Source organism: Phocoena sinus, chromosome 1 (genome assembly GCF_008692025.1).
Source record: "Phocoena sinus isolate mPhoSin1 chromosome 1, mPhoSin1.pri, whole genome shotgun sequence".
NCBI classification, from domain to species: domain Eukaryota; kingdom Metazoa; phylum Chordata; class Mammalia; order Artiodactyla; family Phocoenidae; genus Phocoena; species Phocoena sinus.
The window spans coordinates 104558930-104576358 of NC_045763.1; the positions used below are offsets into that span (position 1 = coordinate 104558930).

At 42.2% G+C, this 17429-nt stretch overlaps 1 protein-coding gene across 1 annotated transcript in view; it reads left to right on the forward strand.

Moving 5' to 3' along the window:
• Positions 1-17429, forward strand: part of PTGFRN (prostaglandin F2 receptor inhibitor) — an 85653-nt gene that overhangs the window by 46133 nt on the left and 22091 nt on the right. Inside the window, exons 5-6 of the mRNA XM_032643800.1 lie at positions 3361-3786; positions 6723-7142. Of these exons, the coding sequence (XP_032499691.1) occupies positions 3361-3786; positions 6723-7142 (846 nt within the window). The remainder of the gene's footprint in view (positions 1-3360; positions 3787-6722; positions 7143-17429) is intronic.

Sequence of the window (17429 nt, forward strand, 5' to 3'; positions counted from 1 at the left end):
GGTGGTGTGAGCCTAGAGGCAGGTTGGAAGGTTATTATAATAGTCTTGGCTGGTGGCAGAGGGCCAGGATGGGAATGGTGGTCGTGAGGTTTTCACTTCTGTGCACAGATATTTATAGAGCACCTACTGTGTGTGAGGCCTGGAATGTGAGAAGTGGAAGAGACGCTGAGGAGGGAGAATGGTGAGACTTAGGCACCGTCTGAAGAGAGTGGGATATGGCACACCTTTCAAGAGGGGGGACTGGGAGAGTGAACGGTGGGGTGTGGTACCAGGAGCAGCAGTTGGAAAGTTGGGAGGAGGAGCCAGCTGTGTGTGTTTGGAGTGAGGTTTCAGCTGTGTGTGTGTGTGTGTGTCTGTCTGTCTGTCTGTTCCCCTGCTTTGGCCCCAGCTGTTTCTTACACTCCAGGTTCGAACACTGGCACAGAGCTGTGTCCTTAGCATCTTGACTTGGTGTCTCCATTGCATTTCAAGAATAACACATTCACAACCCAATTCACCTCACTCCACACACACCTCTGCCCGTACACCCCCCACACCCCCTGCCACACATACACGGACCAGGCACCAGTCTAAGCACTTTCACGTGTATTATTTTAACTGTTAATCCTCATGATAACATTATGAGGTGGTTACTGTTATTCTCCCCATTTTTACAGATGAGGCACCAGAGAGGTTAAGTAATCTGCCTAAGGTCACACAGCAAGTGAAGGCAGAGCCAGGATTCAAATACAGTCTGACTTCCAGACCCCTGGCTCCTCACCACTGCTCTTTACTGCTTCACAGTTTGTTGTTCAGGTTAATGTGGTGACACATGCGAAGGGTCTTCGCGTTGTGCTCGGAGTGGAGCAAGCTGCTGCTGCTTCACGAGGGCTCTTGATGATCTGGTGTTCCCATTTGGTCCTGACAGGACTGAGGAGGGCAGTCTTGCTGTGCGCACAACCAGTTCAAGTCTGTCCTTTCCACATTGAATGAACTTGGTTGTCCTTGTCCTCACTCTAGTTGCTGTGCTGAAGTCCCACATGAGGAAAGGGTCTGAAACCCTGGATGTGGGCTAAGTTGGGAATACCTCGTCATATGTGTGTGATGGTGTAAATACATTTCAGTGTTTGTTCCACAGTCAGCAGTCACTGGAGAGGCAGCGTGTGTGTTAGCACGCTGCCCAGGGCCAGGAAACCCCCAAGCTGTGTATCTTTGCACATTCACCTGTGAAACGAGGTGGCAGATGACATTCTAGCATATTTCTCTGTAATGTCCACATCACTGAGGACATTCTCCCATCAGCTGGCAGAGCTGCGCTGCTTCAACTTTTTTTTTTTTTTTTGCGGTATGCGGGCCTCTCACTGTTGTGGCCTCTCCCGTTGCGGAGCGCAGGCTCCGGATGCACAGGCTCAGCGGCCATGGCTCACGGGCCCAGCCGCTCCACGGCATGTGGGATCTTTCCGGACCGGGGCACGAACCCACGTCCCCTGCATCGGCAGGCGGACTCTCAACCACTGCGCCACCAGGGAAGCCCTGGTTCAGCTTTTTATGGAACCGGGTCCAGGCTCACTTGCAATTAAATGCTTGTGAAGATGACATTTGAGGGAATTAGGAGTTTGAGTTCTTTCCATTTCCTGGCCACTGAGTCATTCTTGGGGAAGTCATGATGTTATACATTTCGTTAGAAGTATAAATCACAAAACAACAGTTCCTTGACCTCAGTTTATAATTTATATGAGTCATCAATAAAAGCAACGTTAAATAAAACTAAACTGTTTGATGGAGGTGATGTGAATACAGTGTTGGCAAATGGAAAATTCTGGTTAGGTAGAATCATTTGTCTCCTAGCAGGCAAAGCGCTACAGGAGAAAAATGTAGCTTTTTTCCAGAAGTCTTAGTATCAAGGCAGCAAACATTTATTGAGTGACTACTCTATACACGGCTGTATGTTTGAACCTTAGGGACAAGACCTTCAAGCAAGGAGTAATAACTGCTTTACAACAGTACCTACACGGTTTATGGGAACACAGAGAAAGGGTGTCCAGGAAGGGAGCGCAGAGGAGGTGACACTGAAGAATGAGAGCAAGTTTGCAGGGCAGTCAAGAGGAGAGGCCAGGGCTTCCCTGGTGGCGCAGTGGTTGAGAGTCCGCCTGCCGATGCAGGGGACATGGGTTCGTGCCCCGGTCCGGGAAGATCCCACATGCCGTGGAGCGGCTGGGCCCGTGAGCCATGGCCGCTGAGCCTGCGCGTCCGGAGCCTGTGCTCCGCAACGGGAGAGGCCACAACAGTGAGAGGCCCGCATACCGCAAAAAAAAAAAAAAAAAAAAAAAAAAAAAAAAAAAAAAAAAAAAAAAAAAAAAGAGGAGAGGCCACCGCTAACAGGTCACCCAGTGGTGCAAGACTGCAGTGACTGGAGAACTTCAGATAATTAGACGTGACATGCAGAGGAGGTACTGGTAGAGGAAAGGAAGCAGTGAAGGGGGTCCTCATACCAGCTCCTGGGAGGCTTTGAAATGTGGAGTTGCAGAAATGGATTAAATGCAAACAGTGAACCTCACAGGAGGAGGGGTTCTATACAAGTGAAAAATAACAGGACTGAGACAGTGGCAGTGGGGACACTAGGAGAGCACTTGCTGGCTTCCCTCCCTCCCTCATCAGAATTTGCGCCTGGCAGGAAGCAGGATGGTCATAGTGAGCGGGCTCTACTAGAGCCAGGATCACAGTGAGCTGCCTTCAAGGTTGGCAGAATTGAATGGGAGAGTTACGTGTGTCAGTGAAAAAAATACCATTTGGGGAGTTGGGGGATGGCTGTCCACAGGAGGAATGATGACCTGAGGGCCTTGCCTTTGGGTCAAAGCCAAGGATGGCAGGAACCCGTGACACGGTGGGTTGACTGGCCTCAAGAGCTAGAATGTACTCTGAGGTTGGGTTTTCCAGTGCTGTGCCAGTGGGGGCTTTGGAGGTCTGTGGGCACTGCTTGGCATGCCAGAGGACGTCTTGGTAGAGCATGGACACCAAACTTCTTAAGAGATTCTTCTCAGAAGACTCCAACTTCCTGGGGAAACTAACAGCTGGCTTCACCCTCTAGAAAGATCAAGACTCTGAGTGGGGACACTTAACTTCTGGCCTTGGGAGGTTTTCTTGAGGCGGGACAGTGGGGAGAGTGTTGTGCAAGTTTTGCAATAACAGACTCTCAGAGGATCCTTCCCATACAACATGAAGACTTCCGTTTCTATCACTGTAGCTAATAGAACGGGCATTTAATTGTCAGGACAACAATAGTGCTTATCTTGTTCCTTTTGCTAAGTCTTGGTAAATTGCTCTGTCTGATTTGATTTTTTTTTTTTTTATTTTTAATCCTGGCCCCTCTCTCTCTTTCAGAACCAGACTATCAGGTGTACCTGAATGCTTCTAAGGTCCCTGAGTTCTCAGACGACCTCACCGAGCTGGAATGCCGGATAGTGGATGTGGAGAGCACCGAGGCGAGTGTCCGTTTCACGGTGTCCTGGTACTACAGGGTGAACCGGCGCAGCGATGACGTGGTGGCCAGCGAGCTCCTCGCAGTCATGAACGGGGACTGGACGCTGAAGTATGGAGAGAGGAGCAAGCAACGGGCCCAGGACGGAGACTTCATTTTTTCTAAGGAGCGTACAGACACGTTCAATTTCCGAATCCAAAGGACTACAGAGGAAGACAGGGGCAGTTACTACTGTGTTGTGTCTGCCTGGACCAAACAGCGTAACAACAGCTGGGTGAAGAGCAAGGACGTCTTCTCCAAACCTGTCAGCATATTTTGGGCATCAGAAGGTAGGCACTTCCTCCTTGTTCATGAACATTTTTGTTTTGTTTTGGCTTAAGTCATCCCACTGTGCATTTTCAGAGGCACAGGTTTCCATGTACACTAGGGATCCAAGAAATTCACACTCCAGTGACTGTGCCTCTTATCCTCAGCACGAACCCCTTTACGATGATGACGTTGAGAAGGGTAAGTCCAGCGAGAGGGCTGGGGCTTGGTCGGTGGTAGGAGATCATCTTGTAGGAGCTCTCAGTGTGCCTGGTGTACGCCGTCGACACTGTGGCCCCGCTGGGTGATCTGAAGCCAAACTTTGCACACGCCTTTGAGAGTGTATCCAGGTCCGTGAGTTCCCGCTGGATGCAGGCACGTTTCAGATGCCCCAGAATGAGCGGGCAGCCCCAGGCCACTGCACCTGCCCCGGAGCGGTCAGTCACCCATTCAGAGAGAGTGTTCCGGGGGAGAGCTGACAAGAACTTAAGGGAAACAGTTTCTTTGATGTGTATCCTTCCGAATGCTCAGAGCCCTGTGTGCCTTGGGATGTCAGACTTGTCGAGTCTTTTATCCCTGGTCTAGTCCGTCACTGCAGGAAGGCCAGGCCTCCCGGGTCCTCCTTCGTGCCCTGGATGTGAAGCACCGTACAGCCCACCACATGCTTCTGTCGCCTCATTGCCACGCCTCTGAAATCCCCAAACCCCAAACAGGGCCCTCTAGGGCTTGGCAAAATCTCCTGCTTCCTGACCTCATCTCTGAATAGTCCTTTCTCTTCCTCACAGTAAACATGACCCACCTCGCTCTCCCCAAGGACACCATTTCCCCTGGAGCCTTCCTGAGTGGTGGTGTTTTCTTCCCACAGTGTAACCGGGCCTAGATGAGTCAGGTGCCCTCCTGGTCCCTCACTGCAGCCTCCAGGCTCTTTTCCCTCCTCCCTAAAAACATCCAGTTTCAGATCTCCTGTCATCAGATCATTCCACCTCCTCTCATTGCCGTCACCTATCAACTCCTGGGTCCTCCTCACGCGTTCTTTGAAGATGCTCAGTTTTGTCTCGCAGCCACTCTCCACTTTTCCTCCTCTCTTGCTAGTTTCACTGTCCATATGGGCGCTGGGGCACATTTGGCCACACATTGGAATCACCTGAGGAACTTTAAAAAAATACTGATGCTTGAGTCCCACAAGAGGTTCTGTCTTAATTGGCCTGAGGTTCCGTGCAATCTGGGCATTGGAATTGTCAGATGCTCCCAAGGTGGTTCCCAGCTGCATCTTAAGGTTGAGAAACCTTTCATTCTCAGTCCCCTGTCCTCCTTTCTAGTCATTATGACCTCTGTCCTATTTGGTTATTCACTCCCAAGCTCACACCCTGCACTAGACATCTCACTTCTGATGACTGAGAGCTCAGTACTCTCAGTTCCAAACAGCCTATCCTGTAAACACACCTATCTTTCTACATCACTACTCCCCTTGTTTCCCACTGGCCTATTTTAGATCTCTTGTTGTGAGTTTTTTTTTTTTTTAATTAAAACTAAACTCATCTTGGTCTTGCTTTCCCCTCCATCTGTCTGTTCCCCATACCCCTTGCCCACGCATTTCTGTTCCTTTCCTTTGATAGGCAAAGGATTTGATTCGTTTGTCCTCAGTGTCTCTATTTTCTCTCTTCCTGTTCGCTAATCTGCTCTAACGTGGCTTTTGCCCCGGCTGTTAAGATGACTAGTGATTGACGTATTGCAAAGTCCAGTTGTTAGCCATCTTACTTGACTTATTAGCAGGACTTAACACAGTTGATCATTCCCTCTTCTTGGAAATACTTTGGCTTTTCCTTGGCTTGTGGGATACTACCGTCTGGGCTTTTCTCCAACCTCGTAAGTCTTCTTCTCAGCCTCCTTTGCTGATTTCTGTTCATTTTCCTGATCCTCGGACATTAGATACCTGAGGACATAGTCCTTGGACTTTTCTTTTTGTTTAACCTTTAGTGATCTCTTCTAATCTCACAAATTTAAACTCCAAGAAAGAATGTGAATGGCTCAGTGGAACCTCAGGAATCAGTGGTTCTGGAGAGACCCTGTAACATACATGTCCTCCTGATAGGTTCGGTGGAACAACTATTCCCAAAATAACCCCAACATAAAAATTTTGTTTGGTACCAGATGGGTTATAGAATTATCTCATTAAAAGATAAAAGAGTTGTGTTTAATTCATTTATCCATCCGTTCAACAAATATTTAAGTACCTTCCAAGTGCCTGACACTGAGCTATTATAATACAGATGAATTCTAATGTGTATATGCTTAGGGATTATTTTTTTTTGACGGAGAGGCAGGGAGTCACACACTTTAAGTTAGTAGCCCTGGACACTGGTTCAAAATGTTAATATAGCATCTCTGTGGAAATGACTGGATCTACAAGTGTAAGCCCCAGTCACTTTAGTAATAATCTGTTTTATAATGTTACCATCATATGATGAAACAGAGAGAACCCATTGCTCCCTTGCTCTGCTCTTCCAAGCAGGCTGGTTAGGCTAAGTGTACTTTCCCTGCACCCAGTGGAGCCTCAGAGGGGAGAGGCAAATGGCATTGCCCAGAGCCCTGTCTTCCCCAGTTCACTAGAAGCGAGTTTTCCCTCACACCCTTCGGGGCACCAGCAGCTTCCCAAATCCTCTCTCTGGGTGAAACTTCTCAAGGACTTGAAAATCCTTAAAAACAAATTCTCACCCATCCATCCCCTGTTCCCTCACACCCATTAAATCGAATCAGACTGCTCTACCTCTTCCAGTGTGGTGGATTTCAGCCTGCTTACTGACACACGTGATTTCTTTTCTGAGTTTCCAGATTTTCTTAAACGCTACTCTGCGGCAATTTGCAAATAAATTCCTATTTCCCTGACATTGTGCTTTCAGATGCATATCCATTTACCTAATCCTGTTAGAAATCATGTCTTTCTGGTACTTCGTTGCAGATTCCGTGCTTGTGGTGAAGGCAAGGCAGCCCAAGCCTTTCTTTGCTGCCGGAAATACATTTGAGATGACTTGCAAAGTGTCTTCCAAAAATATTAAATCGCCACGCTACTCGGTTCTCATCATGGCTGAGAAGCCTGTTGGGGACCTCTCCAGTCCTAACGAAACCAAGTACATCATCTCCCTGGACCAGGATTCTGTGGTGAAGCTGGAGAACTGGACAGATGCATCGCGGGTGGATGGCGTTGTGTTAGAGAAAGTGCAGGAAGATGAATTTCGCTATCGAATGTACCAGACTCAGGTCTCGGATGCAGGGCTGTACCGCTGCATGGTGACAGCCTGGTCTCCTGTTAGGGGCAGCCTGTGGCGAGAAGCAGCAACCAGTCTCTCCAATCCTATTGAGATAGACTTCCAAACCTCAGGTGAGCAGGGAACCCTGTTGAATCCTAGATTGAGCTGGAAGGGACCCTAGGGTTTTGATCCAATGGCTTCATGTTTTTAAACAATTTTACTGAAATGTAATTCACATGCCATACAATTTATCCATTTAAATATATAGTTCAGTGGTGTTCAGTATATTCAGAGTTGTGCAACCATCACCACAGTTAATTGTAGAACATTTTCATTACAACCAATAGAAACCTGCACCCTTAGCTGACACCCTTTAGCTCCCCAACCTCCTACCCCCGGCAACCACTAATCTCCTTTCTGTCTCTATAAACTTGCGTATTCTGGACATTTCACGTAAATGGAATGTAATATGTAACCTTTGTGTCTGGCTTTTCTCACTTTATTTTTTATTTTTTTTAACATCTTTATTGGAGTATAATTGCTTTACAATGATGTGTTAGTTTCTGCTTTATAACAAAGTGAATCAGCTATACATATACATATATCCCCATATCTCCTCCCTCTTGCGTCTCCCTTCCACACTCCCTATCCACCCCTCTAGGTGGTCACAAAGCACCTAGCTGATCTCCCTGTGCTATGCGACTGCTTCCCACTAGCTAGCTATTTTACATTTGGTAGTGTATATATGTCCATGCCACTCTCTCACTTCATCCCAACTCACCCTTCCCCCTCCCCGTGTCCTAGACTCCATTCTCTACGTCTCTGTCTTTATTCCTGACCTACCCCTAGGTTCTTTTTTTTAGATTCCATATGTATGTGTTAGCCTACGGTATTTCTTTTTCTCTTTCTGACTTACTTCACTCTGTATGACAGTCTCTAGGTCCATCCACCTCACTACAGATAACTCAACTTCATTTCTTTTTATGGCTGAGTAATATTCCATTGTATATATGTGCCACATCTTCTTTATCCATTCATCTGTCGATGGACACTTAGGTTGCTTCCATGCCCTGGCTATTGTAAATAGAGCTGCAGTGAATATTGTGGTACATGACTCTTTTTGAATTATGGTTTTCTCAGGGTATATGCCCAGCAATGGGATTGCTGGGTCATATGGTAGTTCTATTTTTAGTTTTTTAAGGAACCTCCATAGTGTTCTCCATAGTGGCTGTATCAATTTACATTCCCACCAACAGTGCAGGAGGGTTCCCTTTTCTCCACACCCTCTCCAGCATTTATTGTTTGTAGATGTTTTGATGTTGGCCACACTGACCGGTGTGAGGTGATACCTCATTGTAGTTTTGATTTGCATTTCTCTAATGATTAGTGATGTTGAGCATTCTTTCATGTGTTTGTTGGCAATCTGTATATCTTCTTTGCAGAAATGTCTACTTAGGTCTTCTTTCCATTTTTTGATTGGGTTGTTTATTTTTTAGATGTTGAGCTGCATGAGCTGCTTGTAAATTTTGGAGATTAATCCTCTGTTAGTTGCTTCCTTTGCAAATATTTTCTCCCATTCTGAGGATTGTCTTTTCATCTTGTTTGTTTTCCTTTGCAGTGCAAAAGCTTTTAAGTTTCATTAGGTCCAATTTGTTTATTTTTGTTTCCATTTCTCTAGGAGGTGGGTGAAAAAGGATCTTGCTGTGATTTATGTCAAAGAGTGTTCTGCCTATGTTTTCCTCTAAGAGTTTGATAGTTTCTGGCTTTACATTTAAGTCTTTAATCCATTTTGAGTTTATTTTTGTGTATGGTGTTAGGGAGTGTTCTAATTTCATTCTTTAATATGTAGCTGTCCAGTTTTCTCAGCACCACTTACTGAAGAGGCTGTCTTTTCTCCATTGTATATTCTTGCCTGCTTTATCAAAAATCAGGTGACCAGGGCTTCCCGGGTGGCGCAGTGGTTGAGAGTCTGCCTGCCGATGCAGGGGACACGGGTTCGTGCCCCGGTCCAGGAAGATCCCACATGCCGCGGAGTGGCTGGGCCCATGAGCCATGGCCGCTGAGCCTGTGCGTCTGGAGCCTGTGCTCTGCAACGGGAGAGGCCACAACAATGAGAGGCCCGCGTACCACAAAAAAAAATAAATAAAAAGAAATAAGGTGACCATATGTGCGTGGGTTTATCTCTGGGCTTTCTATCCTGTTCTGTTGATCTATATTTCGGATTTTGTGCCAGTACCATATTGTCTTGATTACTGTAGCTTTGTCCTATAGTCTGGAGTTTGGGAGCCTGATTCCTCCAGCTCCGTTTTTCTTTCTCAACATTGCTTTGGCTATTCGGGGTCTTTTGTGTTTCTATACAAATTGTGAAATTTTTTGTTCTAGTTCTGTGAAAAATGCCATTGGTAGTTTAATAGGGATTGCATTGAATCTGTAGATTGCTTTGGGTAGTAGAGTCATTTTCACAATGTTGATTCTTCCAATCCAAAAACATGGTGTACCTCTCCATGTGTTTGTATCATCTTTAATTTCTTTCATCAGTGTCTTATAGTTTTCTGCATATAGGTCTTTTGTCTCCTTAGGTAAATTTATTCCTAGGTGTTTTATTCTTTTTGTTGCAGTGGTAAATGGGAGTGTTTCCTTAATCTCTCTTTCAGATTTTTCATCATTAATGTATAAGAATGCAAGAGATTTCTGTGCATTAATTTTGTATCCTGCTACTTTACCAAATTCATTGATTAGCTCTAGTAGTTGTCTGGTAGCATCTTTAGGATTCTCTATGTATAGTATCATGTCATCTGCAAACAGTGACAGCTTTATTTCTTCTTTTCCGATTTGGATTCCTTTTATTTCTTTTTCTTCTCTGATTGCTGTGGCTAAAACTTCCAAAACTATGCTGAATAATAGTGGTGAGAGTGGAGATAGCCTCATCCACCAGAGGGCAGACAGCAGAAGCAAGAAGAACTACAATCCTGCAGCCTGTGGAACAAAACCCACATTCACAGAAAGATAGACAAGATGAAAAGGCAGAGGGCTATGTACCAGATGAAGGAACAAGATAAAACCCCAGAAAAACAACTAAATGAAATGGAGAAAAAGAAAAAGAATTCAGAATAATGATAGTGAAGATGATGCAGGACCTCGGAAAAAGAATGGAGGCCAAGATCGAGAAGGTGCAAGAAATGTTTAACAAGGACCCAGAAGAATTAAAGAGCGAGCAAACAGAGATGAACAATACAAAAACTGAAATGAAAACTACACTAGAAGGAATCAATAGCAGAATAACTGGGGCAGAAGAACGGATAAGTGACCTGGAAGACAGAATGGTGGAATTCACTGCTGTGGAACAGAATAAAGAAAAAAGAATGGAAAGAAATGAAGACAGCCTAAGAGACCTCTGGGACAACATTAAACACAACAACATTTGCATTATAGGGGTCTCAGAAGGAGAAGAGAGAGAGAAAGGACTGAGAAAATATTTGAAGAGATTATAGTCAAAAACTTCCCTAACATGGGAAAGGAAATAGCCACCCAAGTCCAGGAAGCACAGAGAGTCCCATACAGGATAAACCCAAGGAGAAACAGGCCAAGACACATAGTAATCAAATTGGCAAAAACTAAAGACAAAGAAAAACTATTGAAAGCAGCAAGGGAAAAATGACAAATAACATACAAGGGAACTCCCATAAGGTTAACAGCTGATTTCTCAGCAGAAACTCTACAAGCCAGAAGGGAGTGGCATGATATACTTAAAGTGACGAAAGGCAAGGACCTACAACCAAGGTTACTCTAGGCAGCAAGGATACCATTCAGATTCGATGGAGAAATCAAAAGCTTTACAGACAAGCAAAAGGTAAGAGAATTCAGCACCACCAAACCAGCTCTACAACAAATGATGAAGGAACTTCTCTAAGTGGGAAACACAAGAGAAGAAAAAGACCTACAAAAACAAACCCATACCAATTAAGAAAATGGTAATAGGAACATACATATCGATAATTACCTTAAATATGAATGGTGAAATGCTCCAACCAAAAGACAGAGGCTCGCTGAATGGATACAGAAACAAGACCCATATATATGCTGTCTACAAGAGACCCACTTCAGACCTAGGTACACATTCAGGCTGAAAGTGAGGGGATGGAAAAAGATATTTCATGCAAATGGAAATCAAAAGAAAGCTGGAGTAGCAATACTCATATCAGATAAAATAGACTTTAAAATAAAGAATGTTACAAGAGATAAGGAAGGATACTACATAATGATCAAGAGATCAATCCAAGAAGAAGATATAACATCATAAATATATATGCTCCGAACATCGGAGTATCTCAGTACGCAAGGCAACTGCTAACAGCTACAAAAGAGGAAATCGACAGTAACACAATAATAGTGGGGGACTTTAATACCTCACTTACACCAATGGACAGATCATCCAAAATGAAAATAAATAAGGAAACAGAAGCTTTAAATGACACAATAGACCAGATAGATTTAATTGATATTTATAGGATATTCCATACTAAAACAGCAGATTACACTTTGTTCTCAGGTGCACACGGAACATTCTCCAGGATAGATCACATCTTAGGTCACAAATCAAGCCTCAGTAAATTCAAGAAAATTGAAATCATATCAAGCATCTTTTCAGACCACAACGCTATGAGATTAGAAATCAGTTACAGGGAAAAAAACGTAAAAAATACAAACACATGGAAGCTAAACAGTGCATTACTAAATAAGCAAGAGATCACTGAAGAAATCAAAGAGGAAATCAGAAAAATACCTAGAGACAAATGACAATGAAAACACAACGATCCAAAACCTATGGGATGCAGCAAAAGCGGTTCTAAGAGAGAAGTTTATAACAATACAAGCCTACATCAAGAAACAAGAAAATTTTCAAATAGTGGTGAGACTGGACAACCTTGTCTTCTTCCTGATCTTAGAGGAAATGGTTTCAGTTTTTCACCATTGAGAGTGGGTTTCTCATATATGGCCCTTATTATGTTGAGGTAAGTTCCCTCTGTGCCAACTTAGTGGAGGGTTTTTATCATAAATGGGTGTTCAATTTTGTCAAAAGCTTTTTCTGCATCTATTGAGATGATCATATGGTTTTTCTCCTTCAATTTGTTACTATGGTTTATCACATTGATTGATTTGCGTATATTGAAGAATCCTTGCATTCCTGGGATAAACCTCACTTGATCATGGTGTATGATCCTTTTAATGTGCTGTTAGATTCTGTTTGCTAGTATTTTGTTGAGGATTTTTGCATCTATGTTCATCAGTGATACTGGCCTGTAGTTTTCTTTCTTTGTGACTCTTTGTCTGGTTTTGGTATCAGGGTGATGGTAGTCTCGTAGAATGAGTTTGGGAGTGTTCCTCCCTCTGCTATATTTTGGAAGAGTTTGAGAAGGATAAATGTTAGCTCTTCTCTAAATGTTTGATAGAATTCACCTGTGAAGCCATCTGGTCCTGGGCTTTTGTTTGTTGGAAGATTTTTTTTTTTTGCGGTACACGGGCCTCTCCCGTTGCGGAGTACAGGCTCCAGACGCGCAGGCTCAGTGGCCATGGCTCACCGGCCCAGCCACTCCGCAGCATGTGGGATCTTCCTGGACCAGGGCACGACCCCCTGTCCCCTGCACCGGCAGGCGGACTCTCAACCACTGTGCCACCAGGGAAGCCCTTGTTGGAAGATTTTTAATCACAGTTTCAACTTCAGTGTTTGTGATTTGTCTGTTTATATTTTCTATTTCTTCCTGGTTCAGTCTCGGAAGGTTGTGCTTTTCTAAGAATTTGTCCATTTCTTCCAGGTTGTCCATTTTATTGGCATAGAGTTGCTTGTAGTAATCTCTCATGATCCTTTGTATTTCTGCAGTGTCAGTTGTTACTTCTCCTTTTTCATTTCTAATTCTATTGATTTGAGTTTTCTCCCTTTTTTTCTTGATAAGTCTGACTAATGGTTTATCAATTTTGTTTATCTTCTCAAAGAACCAGCTTTTAGTTTTATTGATCTTTGCTCTTGTTTCCTTCATTTCTTTTTCATTTATTTCTGATCTGATCTTTATGATTTCTTTCCTTCTGCTGACTTTGGGTTTTATTTTTTTTTTTTGCGGTACGCGGGCCTCTCACTGTTGTGGCCTCTCCCGTTGCGGAGCACAGGCTCCGGACGCGCAGGCTCAGGAGCCATGGCTCATGGGCCCAGCCACTCCGCAGCATGTGGGATCTTCCCGGACCAGGGCACGAACCCGTGTTCCCTGCATCGGCAGGCGGACTCTCAACCACTGCGCCGCCAGGGAAGCCCGGGGTTTTTTTGTTCTTCTTTCTCTAATTGCTTCAGGTGTAAGGTTAGATTGTTTATTTGAGGTGTTTCTTGTTTCTTGAGGTAGGATTGTATTGCTGTAAACTTCCCTCTTAGAACTGCTTTTGCTACATCCCCTCATTTTTCACTTTAGCATGATGTTTTCAAGAGTTATCCATGTTGCAACATGTATCGGTACTTCATTCTTTTTTTAAATTTATTTTTAATTTTTTGTTGTTATATATATATGCATATGTATACATATATATGCTTTAATGTTAGAGAGTTGCAGCCTTTTATTTAGTACCGAGAGAATGCCAGTAATTTAACACAATATCTTGATAAATGTTGCTCACAGCGTTTTAAAAAGAACAAAAATAAATGTAGTTTCTGTGTCATCTTTGACATGTTATAAATTCACAGCGCTAGCTGTTTTTTTAGGCAGCAGTGTGAGGGAAAAAGCACTGTAGAATGCAGTCCTGGATTTGGTGTTACATGAAAAATGTAGTACAATGAAAACTTTAATGTCAAAAGGAACAGTGCTTTAAAGAAAACATATATGAAATAAATGAGGTATAAACTCCATAATGTAGTCAGAAAAAGAAAATATAATGATTTGAATATTGGGGACCTTTTCTTTCAGTTGCAGCTTTTAAGTTTTTAAGTACCTGTGAATCAAATTTACATGTAACTTTTACTTAAAGTACCTGTGAATCAAATTTACATGTAACTTTTACTTAATGCCATTTTTTTTTTTAAAGCTTTTTTTTTTAAATTTTATTTATTTATTTTTTGTCTGTGTTGGGTCTTCATTTCTGTGCAAGGGCTTTCTCTAGTTGCGGCAAGCGGGGGCCACTTTTCATCGCGGTGCACGGGCCTCTCACTGTTGCAGCCTCTCCCGTTGTGGAGCACAGCCTCCAGACGTGCAGGCTCAGTAGCTGTAGCTCACGGGACCAGTTGCTCCTTGGTATCATATGGGATCTTCCCAGACCAGGGCTCGAACCCGTGTCCCCTGCATCGGCAGGCAGACTCTCAACCACTGCGCCACCAGGGAAGCCCTGCCATTTTTGTCTTGAGAAGCGCAAAAAAAATGCCAGTAAATATCGTATTTTCTATATCAGAAAATAAGTTTAGGAATCCCAAAGTGCTTGGGACGTGTTGGCGAGACAATTTTTTTTCTTTTCTTTTTTTTTTTGGTGGCTATAGCAAACTGTGCTCTCTCCACATAAACCTATGTAACTCACAACTACAAATACTACTTACTGTTTTTTAAGAAAATCAAACACCAAAAAACCACACATCCCCTTCTTTTTGTACTGTAGCATTTAACGCAAAATAAATTCTCATTAGCACATCATTTTTATGACTGAATAATATTCCATTGTGTGGATATACCACATTTTATTTATCCATTCATCAGCTAATGGACATTTGAGTGTTTCCAATTCTTGACTATTATGAATAATGCTGCTGTGAACATTTGTGTACAAGGTTTTGTGTGAACATACTACCCTCATTTTTAAAAATAGATCAGCTGACATACACCTATATCAAATCCTTCAAGGAACATGTTGGATGGAGTATAAAGATAAGAAGGAATTGAGCCTCCAGAGGGGTTAAATGACTTGCCAAGAGTGGAAGGTTCAAAGCTAAGACCCAAGTCTTATCCAGCCTGTGGCTTTCACTCTTTGAGGTCCCTAGGACTGAAGGTGATGGGTACTGTTCTTGGCCCAACTTATCAGAGCAGTATTTCCATACAGGGGATGAGTATCCCAACCTTTTGGGCTATGCTTTACCTTGCTTTTGGACTAGAAAAATATTTCCAATTAGTCCAGTCTCCAGAGCTGTGGTGGTATGGGTGAATATATCTGTCAACCTGTTTTTTTAAGAATAACTATTAGTGGTGTTCACCTATGGGAGGGTTAATTAAAATGAGCATTTTGGTGTCCATTCTGAATGATTTTATCTTTGGTAAGTAAAATGTTTTTATGCTATAAGGTGGAAAGTTCCACTTTTTTTTTTAATAGCATACATACATATTCTGAAATGGAAATGTTTATCTGTGAAATTCATTAAGCTCCTTTGACAAATCTGTGTGTGTATCTGTGTTTCAGCAGGTAGAGATTTAAAAGGTTTTGATTCCCAATCTTATTTAGAATATCAAAGTGAAGGATCATCACTTTTGAGTTTAATACTGAATGTTTCCACTAAATGTGCCTTGGGTTCCAGTTAGAAGTTTCTGAATGTGTATATTCATACTCACCTGTAAAGATTCAGGTATTAACTGATCAATACAATGAATGCAAGATATTTGTTGAATTTAATTATTACCGTTTATATTAAAGGTAAACTATACCTTAGTAAAGTTTGTTTTCTATTAATATTTTGTATTATTATAACTTATCATAGTGTATAATGAAATAATCTTCTGGCATCTAATAATCTCTTAATGTGTAGATTAAGAGTAAATATTGATTTAAACCCTTAGATTTGGAAAGAGCAGAGGAAACACACGCTTCTTTTGTTGTGTATCTATCTGCTTGTTTGAGATAGCTTTATTGAGATATGGTTAACATACCATAAAATTCACCCATTTAAACTGTCAATTCAGTGGTTTTTAGTATATTCACAGATATATATTGTACAACCATCAGTAGTATCTAATTCTAGAACTTTTTAATCACTCCAGAAAGCAAATTCTGTACCCGTTAGTAGTCACTCCCTCTACTCTCTATTCCTAGCCCCTGGCAACCACTAATCTCCTTTGTATCTTTATAGATTTGCCTTTTTGGACATTTCATATGATTTGAAGCATATATGTGGGCTTTTGTGACTGGCTTTTTTGCTTAGCAAAATGTTTTCAAGGTCCATCACATTATATCATGTATCAATCCTTCATTCCTTTTTATGGCTAAATAATATTCCAGTGTGAGGATATACCACACATTTTTTAGCTGTTCATCAGTTGATAGACCTTTAGATTGTTTCCACCTTTTGGCGATTATGAATAATAATATGCTGACATAAACATTAGCATACAAGTTTTTGTGTGGACATAATTTTTCATTTCTCACCTAGGAGTGATGCTGGATCATATGGTAACTCTATTTAATTATTTGAGGAACTGCCAAATTGATTTCCAAACCAGCTGCACCATTTTACATTCCCACCAGCAGTGTGTAAGGGTTCCAATTTCTCCACATTCTCACTAGTTATTATTTTCCATCATTTTTATTATAGCCAACCTAGTGGATGTGAAGTAGTATTTCATTGTGGTTTTAATTTGCATTTCCTTAAAGACTGTTGATGTTTAGCAGCTTTTCATATAGTTATTGGTCATATGTGTATCCTCTCTGAAGAAATGTCTATTCAAACCATTCGCCCATTTTTAAATTGATTTGTCTTTTTATTGTTGGCTAGTAGAGCTTTTCATAGTTTGAATACAAAAGTCCCTTAACAACATATGTGATTTGAAAATATCTTCTCCTACTCTGTAGTCTTCTCACTTTCTTAATTGTCTCACTTTCTTGGGTCCTTTGAAGCACCCAAGTTTTTATTTTGATGAAGTCCAATTTATCTATTTTTTCTTTGTGTTACTTGTGTTTTTGGTGTCATATCTAAGAAAACATTGCCTAACCCAAGGTTGTGAAGATTTACACCTATGGTTTCCTTTAAGAGTTTTACAGTTTCAGCTGTTACATTTAGGGCTGTGATCCATTTTGAGTTAATTTTTGTGTGTGGTATGAAGAAGGGATTCAGCTTTATTCTTTTGCATGGGAATGCCTAGTTGTCCTGCCACCATTTGTTGAAAAGTCTGTTCTTTCCCCCATTGACTTGTCTTGGTACACTTGTCAAAAATCATTTAACCAGGAATATAAGGGTTTATTCCTGGACTCTCACTTCTATTCTGTTGATCCTTATGTCTTTTCCTATACCAGAACCACATTGTTAAATTGCTATAGCTTTCTAGCAAGTTTTGAAATCAGTGTGAGCCTTCCAGCATTGTTCTTTTTCAAAATTGTTTTGGCTATTCTGGGTCCCTTGCATTTCCAGATAAATTTTAGGATCAGTTCATTAATTTCTGCAGAAAAGACAGCTGGGACCTTGATAGGGATTG